General features: G+C 45.0%; 1 protein-coding gene across 1 annotated transcript in view; it reads right to left on the bottom strand.

The window, feature by feature from the left end:
- Positions 1-1,086: 1,086 nt before the first annotated feature.
- Positions 1,087-9,397, bottom strand: part of POLA1 (DNA polymerase alpha 1, catalytic subunit) — a 293,096-nt gene continuing 284,785 nt past the window's right edge. The window contains exon 37 of the mRNA XM_065915911.1: positions 1,087-5,085. Within this exon, the coding sequence (XP_065771983.1) occupies positions 4,940-5,085 (146 nt within the window). The 3' untranslated portion in view covers positions 1,087-4,939. The remainder of the gene's footprint in view (positions 5,086-9,397) is intronic.

Below are 9,397 nucleotides of genomic sequence, written 5' to 3'. Positions count from 1 at the left end.
GGAGGGCATGCAGAGCCCAGGGGAGTTCAGGAGAGCCCCTGTGATGGGGGCATGGCTGTTCCCTATCACTCCCAGGCCCGAATGCCCCACCACCTGCTTTCCCAGGGCCACCCCCACAGCATCTTGGGGTGAGGGGTGAGGGAGCGCAGTTCGGCCTCTGTGGGAAGGATGAAGGGAAAGGGCAAGTTAATTTGTTACATTTTCAGACAGGCTAGTCAGATCCTGAATGGGCCCCGAAAGGAAAGGCAAGAAGGGAGCAGTAGGCAGAGTAATTTCAGAAGATGTCCCTAAGAAGTCTTCAGTCACCAGGTGCCCATGAGCCGGACTCTGGACAGTTAGGGAGGACAGCTCAGGTTTGTGTGGGGAAGATAGAAAGTGGATGAATTAGGGAGAGTGATCACCAAAGGGAAGGTTTCAGGACCTGAAACCCAGTCTTCAGTTAAAGTCACCAGTATAGGCCTCAGCCAGTTTCCCATTTTTTTTCTATTACCACGCCCCCACTGGGGCAAACACTTATTATTGTTGGTTTTGATCTGTAATACCAAGAGACTAGGCACTTGTACCTCTGCTTTTCATACCGTTTTGAGTGCAAATATCTTACTAGAATGGAAAAGTGGCTGATGGTAGAGGGAAGGAAATTATACATGAGTTAGTTCAACTTGCTTTTAGAGGAAAAAATATGTATGTGAGCATGTGTGTATGTGTATACACAAAAGTGAGTGTGTCTGAATGAAGGGGTCTTAAATGGGGCCTAAAATGGTATTTTGGAACACCGAGTTCCACGGAGCAATTGCTTATGTATTTAAGTGACAGTGGCAGCCTAGTTGGGGGGCGGGGAGAAGAAAAGCTGTTACCTGACTGGGGTGGGGGGAGGGGGAGAAGCATTTTTCAAAGGAAAAAGTTGTGTTGTCCCTGGACTTTATTAACAGTCCAGTTTGAAGTATACATTTTTTTTTCTTTAAAGAAAAGGGAGCGATTACCAGTTATACATTAAGAAATGTCATTCAGTCATTTTTATTCATTCTCCGGAAATCTTCGTAAAAGCCTGAATCATACTTCTACAAGCAGCAATTTTGTTAATCCAAGGGGTTATTACTCTGGGCCCTTATTAGGTTCTACACCACTGCCAAGCAATCCTATAACCCTCTCAAAAGAAGTTTACCTCCCTGTTATAAAACCAGTAGTGGTATTTATACTGTGCAATAATTAGTGTATTACTTGAATCCACTAACACGTTCATTTTATCTCTGCACAAAACCTCTAGTCTGCTTATAGAAAGCTTGTGCCTCCTTTGGTGCTGGTAAAGTGGTGAAAGAGTGAATTGAAGGCTGGTTGCACTTTCTCCTTTTGCCTCGCCTTAATTCCCATCTCTTTTTGCTCTCATCCAATTAGCACAGTGTATTAAGCGGTTTATCATCTCATAGTCAGCTATTGAGAGAAACAAGGCGAGCACTTTGCAATAGAACCTGCGCTCCTTTGACACCCTCAGGTACTTACATATTCCACTGTGCTATGAATAATAGAGGAAGAATGGAGCGCTAATTCCCTCATCAAAGAATGCCTTGTCTGCTGCTTTGCTCAACAACACCATTCTGATCAAAAGAAAAGCAATAAAGCTTAGCATAACAAAACGAAACCTACTTATTAGCTTAGTGGTTAAATTAATGCAGAGCCGCTGCTATTCAAAACCAAGGTTTGAAAACAGCCTCCAACAACCTGATAATGCTGCCTTCGGGATGAAGGAATTTTAATCTGAAATTTGAGGCTGGCTCAGATGAGTTCATCTATTAAACTGCTATAAGGAAGCTCCACAGCAAACCGTTCAATTAAGAAATATTTAGGTGAGCAGAGAGAGAGAGAAAGGCAAAGGCAAGGCGGGTTAAAGCCTGGGATGGGAGATGGGAGAACTGAATTGACGGTCAGTGAATTCTGAAGAGGATCTGGGGCTTAGTGTTTTTCATAAAACCCTGACAAGATAGAGAAAGCTGCTTTTGGAGCTTCCTTATCTCTGCATTACCTGCCAAACTAATTTAAATCTGTTCGAAAAGGCATGCTGAGGTGCATCTGTATGTGTTGGAGGTAAGAGGAGGTATGGGCTGGAGAAGGCCGCTGGTGGTAGGGGCAGTGAATTCATCCCCCTTGACCAGCCTCTGCCAAACTCCAGACTGTGAGCTTTGACTCGCCCCCATGTCTTGGGCAACAGTCTCGAGACGAACTCCATCTGTTTCCTGGACAAATTAAAATCTTAATTGAGCATGCTTTTGTAGGATTTTCGACTTCTGGTCTCCACATCCCCTTTTACATGAAGGAGAGTTGAGAGTTAGCAAGTTATGACCAAAATAAATGTGCTCCCTGTTGTTGGTGGCCCCTAAATTCAACAGGAAACAGAAAAAATCCAGATGGGTTCCTTTAGGGCCCTATTTCCAACTGGAGTGGATAAAATTTATCCTAGAGGTTTAGTCCAGCCCACAGCATTTAGAATTTTATTTTTTAAAATTAGTTGCCAAAGTTTAGAAATTGAGATACTTTATGGCCATATCTGGATTCCTGGCTCTTGAAAATGTGATCCCATGGCCACCCAGGGCTCTGTCCCTCCCAGAATTGCTGAGCAGCTCCTGCCTCCTTTCGACAGGACATGGCCACTCGGATTAACGAGATTCTGCCACTCTCTAGAGGGAACCCGGCCTGTTTCACTTTTATCACCTGAGCTTAACACCCATGCCAGGGAACTTGTGAAGACACATGGGGAAGTTCCCCTTTCAAAGTGGGTGGCATCTTGGTACCCACCCTACCCATGTGTTATCAGATGGTGCAAATCAAGAAGAAACCTTTCTCAGAGAAAAGTGACCATGCCGTGTTCCAATCTTCTAACAAAGAGATCCACTCAATCCTAAAGTTGCAACTTTCTATAAAATCCTGGAATCTTCAAATGCCTCCTGGAATTCTTAGGTGCCTCCCAGAAAATCTTCTTAACTAACCTGGAGTTACTGATCTGAATAAGAAAATATCAACCACTGTGTTAGCTTTTTTGGGGAACTGTACTAGGAAATGTCTGACTTTCTAGGCACTTTCTACACAAATGGTTCCTGCCCTCACAATGATTACATCTAGATGCAGAGACAAAAAGCAGACCAGTGAGAAGCTGTTTCTGTCTCCTGGCATTTCTTGACAAGCAAGTTTTGTATTTGCCATAAGAACCCCAGGTCCCAGAAATCAAGGAAAACATGCTTTCTCTTCAAAAAGCAAAGTGGGGGTGTGGGCACAGGAAGCATACATTAGAGAACTATCTCTAATAATCCTATATGGTAACAGCAAGGAAAAAACACACTAATCCTTAGTCTCCCAGAGCAGCCTGGGTGCTGCAACTTCTGACAGGTTGCAGAGCTTGAGGTACCAAGGCATTAATTAACTGACATGGTCATAAACCCAAAGTGTTTCTACTTAGAACCTGAGTGTAAGAAGAGAAAGGAGGAGAGGGTGATGGAAAGAAAAGAGAAGGCAAAGCAAGGTATAAGGTGGCATCATCTGTACTACATAATAAGTATGCCTTCACTAGGGTCCAGGCTGGGTGACCTTTCTCTTGTGGGGGCAGTTCTTTCAGAGGCCATCTTGCTCTCTCAAAGGAGATGGTACTGGACTCTTGGCTTAGCTTTCTTTGAATATGCAAGTCAGCAAAGCACATGAGAAGCCATACTTCATCTCTCAAAGGACCCAAAGTATATTGAAATGCCACTCAGAACACTGGGACATACATTATGCCAAGCATCTCTGAGCACAGACCTAATAAGCAGGCTGAGTTTGGGCAGGGGATGGTTTCCAGTCATCCCTTACTCCTGACTGCCCCCTCCAGTCCACTCTTTGCACCTGATACAGAGTCACTGCAGCAGGTTTCCCTTTAGAAAACTTTATTCCGAATTGAAAAAAAAAAAGCACAGCATATATTTCCTTTATGAAACCTAATATGTAGATTTTTTTCCCCACAGGTGGATATTTTTTTAAAAATATAGCATAGCTGTTTAAGGGGAAATGTTTTTTTAGTTTTTTAATCTTACCAAGAACGTAAGAAAGGAAAAATGGCTACATTGAAATATGTTTGGTTTCTGGCAAAAAGGCACCGTTCTGAAGAAATGAGAAAAATAGCACCAGGGCCGATTAACCATCCCTCCCCTCATTTTTTTTTAATATAACACAAAGGTCCTTGCGCCGGCCAATATACATTTTAATGAAATGTTATAGGATATCAAATTATTTAACATGTGCTTTCCCTTTGTATAAACCTTTACCTAGATTTTCTATTTGGGGAAATAAAAAAGGCAGGTGAGCGTAAAACAGCTGCCCAGTGCGCATGTGCAGGATGGGCTCTGGAGAAGTTCAGTACACAAGTAAGGTCTGTTTAATTTATTTAGTAAGCGCGCAGCTTCTAAATCTCCCCCCTTAAAGACTGAGAAGGACAATTGCTCCTGGAGCCAGTGGCCTGGGAAGCACTTGGGTTCAGACTGGGTTTAACTGGCATGTGAAAAGGCAAAGTGCCGGCCCTGCTACCAGGCTCTGTGAGCCCCTCTTTCTGGGTGCGCCTCTGCTGAAGGTCCTGGGTAGAAGCCACTTGCCTCCTAGCCACTCTCCATTTCTCTTCCCCCCCGCCCCCTCCCCTAGAAATTCAGTGCTGAATGCCAGTGTGAAGCAGCCAGTTCTCCTGGCGGTGTTTCAACAGCAAGGTATATTGTCAGAGGAAGGTACTTCTGCTGTTCCCTGATGTTTGGTAGATTCAATACCTTTGCAGTTGCCCCTTGATAATCCCCCTCCCAAGTCACAGCCACACAAACATGATAGTAGTTCCACAGGAAAAGCGATGCAGGAGAAGCAGCCGGGGCCATGATGCAGATGCCAAGGATGTGGGTCTTCTGTCCACCGCCCCTGCAGGTCCACTTCCTGGAAGGCCTCACGACCATACAGCGCAGTCGGCAAAGAGCTTGCTGAGGTTCACTTCGGAATAGCCACTTTGGGACAGGAACTGCTCTGCTGTGTTCTTCAGTTTTCTATAGTCCTGAAGAACTTTGGGAGTAAGAAACTGCCTCTTCAATTTATCTAAAAAATAAAAATAAAAGGATTACTAGTCTCAGAAGCAGCTTCTTTAAAAAGCATTCAGTATTTCTGAAGCACTAGAGCAGGAGCTGTGAGTTCTGTTTGCAGCTCCAGGTCTTAGATGTCCTCATGGTCCTGTGGCTGGTCTACCCCTGGGGCCAGTCCCACGCTGGGGGAGAGGGAACTCAGAGAGTCCTCTGTAGATGATTTTCTTCCTTCCCCCTGCCCGGCACTTCTCAGCACCTAGCCGACTCAGCACACCGGGGACAGGGCCACTCTCAGTGATGGGAACTGCAGGTGCACGGCCATGTGCGGCAGGCAAGGTGAACTCCACTCGCAGACACCCGGTTCGTGGTGCTGTCGAGCATGCAAAGTACAGACGTGGCAGGAACTAATCTGCTTCAAAAGGCAGGCAGAGCCTCCCAGTGCAAACTCCCCAGATCAGATGGGCCTAGTCGGCTTCTAGTCCTTTCCATCTGCATCCCTCTGCTATACAAAATCTCCTCTGCTCAAAGAGGCAAGGGATATGCTATCTGGAGAGCATCTGTCCACTGGCAAGATTGCTTTTTTCTTCTTTGTACACACCATGTACCTTTGAACTTGAGATGTGTAGCTGCCCTTTCTCTGCTTCCTGTTCCTTCCACCCATTCATCCCTGGCCTTCCCATTCTGCCCAGGGCACTCTCAGCCAGAGAGAAGATCTTTCCTTTCTCCCCCCCGAGTCTGAGACCTCTAAACTTGGTTCTTTGGAAGGGGCTGTGGGCTGGGACACCCAGGTCTGGCCTTTTAGGGACAGGGTGATCCCTGGGGTAGCCAACCCTGCCCACAATGGTTAAGATGACACAGCTTTGCTCAAAGCTGCTCGGGAACCCTGTGAGGTGTTTGGAGAGGCCCGTAAAAAAAATCCCCATCTGATGGCTGAGGAGGTTAAGTCACTTGCCCCAGGACACATAGCTGGAGATCTGGGATGTAAAAATGTAGATCCAGGTAGCCAGAACCCTGAGCTCACCCGTGGTGAGGCTCACTGTGCACCCCTATCGATGCACCCCTGTTCACTGCTCCCAGATAGACATGGCAGGCCCCCAAATGCTGGCCTGCGCCAAGGAGCCTGGGGGGAGCGAGGCTGCCTGGCGCCCCAGGTTAGGAAAGCATCAGGAAGGAAACATGGAAGGGAGGGCACATCAATCACCAGAAGAAAAAACCCCACGGAAACAACAGAGCAACAGTGAAGTCTACAAAACACCCGGAAAATGAAAACTCAAGTCTCCAGATTTTTGTTCCTTAGCTACACATTCACGTTTGTTCTCCACAACCTTTTCTAAATTACATCAATTGCCTTTCAAAAAACAACAACAGAAAGTTTTGTAGAGAGGATTTAAATGCCCAAATCGGGTGGAAAAAGAGGCAAAAGAGAGAGAGAGAGAGAGGGTGCATCATTAAGCAAGGAGAGAAAGACACTTTGAAAGTTCTAATTATCGGAGTCTGGGAATACACAACAATGGCCCGAGCAGTGGCGGCCGGCCGGCGCCCCGTGCATGTGAATGACACAAATGTGTGTGTGACCGGGGAGAGACATTTACAGAGCTGCGGTGAGACGGAGCAGGGGAGGAAGAGAGAGGGCACAGCTCCTGATGTGTTTACCTCCTCTGCTGATGGGATATTGACTTTTCCCACCAGGTTGGTTAGAAAGGGGACTATTTACGCTGCCACACAGCCGAGTTAGAATGACAACCAGCGTCACTCGGTGCTCTTCTTCGTAAAAGACAACTGTGACCGCCAGCATATCCCATAGCCGGTCAATACGGCAGAGGCACCATTCCACGCCAGTTAGAGATGCAGATAAAGGTTCCTACTTGCTTCCCCAATGAGAATCGAATCAATAACGTTTGGAAGGTCTTCTAGGAAAAAGAACTGCACGAGCTGCCACAGGCTGCACTGGGGGTGGGAGTTGTGGGGAGAAAGGGCTCACCCCTTCTTTGTGGTTTTCCTCTCTCTGTGTTGGGCACCTGGGCCACCCACGTTAGGCTTCCATCACCCTGTTTCTCTTAACGCTACACTCACCTGCCACCTTAGAACTCAAGGGAAAACAGGGTTAAATGGTGGAAATCTGTTAATGTAGCCGGTAGAAGCAGATTCCTTCTCTCTGCTCTGGTTCTGGGAGTCGGGGAAGAAGCCGTCAGGCAAGCAGCAGAGATGTGCAGCCATCCTGCCCCATCCACAGAGATGCCACAGGCCATAGCTGTTGCTGTCTCAACAGTCAGCACAAAAAATCCAAACTTCGTCCAGACAGGGAAGGAAATACTCTTCCTACACACAAGCGCATCAGTAAAATATACTCTAATGGACAGAAGTATCACCAAATCACTCATTGTAATACATCAACAAAGCAAATCTACTTTTCCTGGGAATAAGATTTGGGGGAACATGTATCTACAGCTTTTTTACCCTTGTCCTGTCTACATGGGGATTCCTTAGGGTTATATACTCATTACCAAAAAATATCCTGCCCCCAAGCCCTGTGAAAACAATGAAAACCAAGTGAGCCTATATAGTCATTATTCACACAATATTTTATCAGACAAGAAAATTAACTGCTAATTTAAAAGTTGGTTTCTACTAATTAGAGTCTAAAACCTCAAAATCATGCAAGCTACAGTATTTTCTATACGGGATGAACTAGACCATCATCTGCATGTTGAATTTGTCTGAAATATTTTATTTAAAAGTCAGTGGATCAAATAAGATGTCAGAACTGTTGTTTTTTTTTAATGGAGTATTCTCCCATCTAAGGAAACCATCTCTCGGATATTTTATTTCTGTGTCAGTAAACTAAAAATCTCTTTTCAGCTTTACTCTTTGTAAAAGCCTTTTTGGACTTAAAGAAACACACTGCACTACGAACCACAAGGCAAAGACATTTTAACATCGCCTACTGGTTATTTTATTTTAATTAAGGCAGGCTTAGGCACACAGGCAGCAGTCGTCTCTGTTCTGAATGTCTGTTTCATTTATTTCCGTGCAAAGGTATCAAACAACAGTCAGTTATAATTGATTCTGTCAGGTGTTATACAGTCAGTCATAATTGTCTCTGTGTAGAGGTGTGTCAATTTACTATATCTGAATTAAATATTCTGTCAATTATGAAATCAGGTAATAATTTCAGTCAGTTTTTTAATTGCATGGCTTCCCACCATACTGTTCTCTGCTTTCCCACCTTTTCTAATCCATAGCCTCCCTCCCTCAATGCAATGTGAGCTTTGCTGTAAGGGGTGGAACGCAGGAAGCTTTGGGAATTTTGAAAGAAAACCTCTTTACAATTTAAAACCATCCAACTCATAGAGAGCTACTGGAGCCTCTGGCCTGACTGTCTTTCTCCTGAATATTAATCAATAACCAAGTCTGGACAACACAGGGGATCTGAAAGATCTCAAGTGACATCCCTGTTTCAAGGACAAATACATTTAGGGCCGCAAATCAAATGACACGTATATAAACATTTCTCCATCCAAATAAGAAAGAAAAAAATATCATCTCCAACTGAATTCTTATTTAGAAAAAAAATGTACAAGGCACAGTGCCAGGCACACACAGCATATGATGCATTCATCAGGTAATCAATGCCTAGAGGACCACTGTTGCCCATTAAATTACGTCTTAGATGCTAAAATATTTCTAAGATGTGAAGAGTCTCTCTGTTAATCTACTATCTAGCTCCAGTCCTACTTATAAATAATTATCTTCCATTTTTTCTCTTCTTTTTTTGTTGATACCACAATACAGCCTTCAAACAGAATAAAATATCCATGGTTTCATTCAAGTGCTCTACTGGGCTGATCTGACAAGTATTTAGAAGTGTGATTATAATTCTCTCTGCCACTGGTCTGGTTCATGTTCAATAAACACAGCCTTGCCACGCCTGTCGGTGGTGAGCAGTGCCCTTCCCTGTCCAAGCGAAGGGAGGCGCTGTCGGGCCCCATCACCTGGAAGGGCTGGTATGTGGAAGTTTGGAAAGAGCAGAGGGCGATGGGAGAGGGGAGGAGACGGGACGAGCGGACGTCAAGAATGCCGCGTCTAGAGTGAAAAATAGAAGGGGAGAGTCGTGCCCCTTACCATGTTTCAGTGGAGAAAGAGTCACCTTGAAAGAGATCAAAAATTTCCTTTCAACTGGATGAAGTGATTCTATCAGGGCTGGGTTTTGGGTGTTTGTATTTGTCATGTCGGAAGAAAATTGCCCATGCAGCCCCCTTGCTGAGGTTATAAAAAGTACTGTCAACCACACTGGACAGAATTTTTTTTTGGGGGGGGGGTTACAGAGA

Source organism: Muntiacus reevesi, chromosome X (genome assembly GCF_963930625.1).
Source record: "Muntiacus reevesi chromosome X, mMunRee1.1, whole genome shotgun sequence".
NCBI classification, from domain to species: domain Eukaryota; kingdom Metazoa; phylum Chordata; class Mammalia; order Artiodactyla; family Cervidae; genus Muntiacus; species Muntiacus reevesi.
The sequence above is the reverse complement of the archived record's forward strand: the minus strand, read 5'-3'. Positions and strand labels throughout refer to the sequence as shown.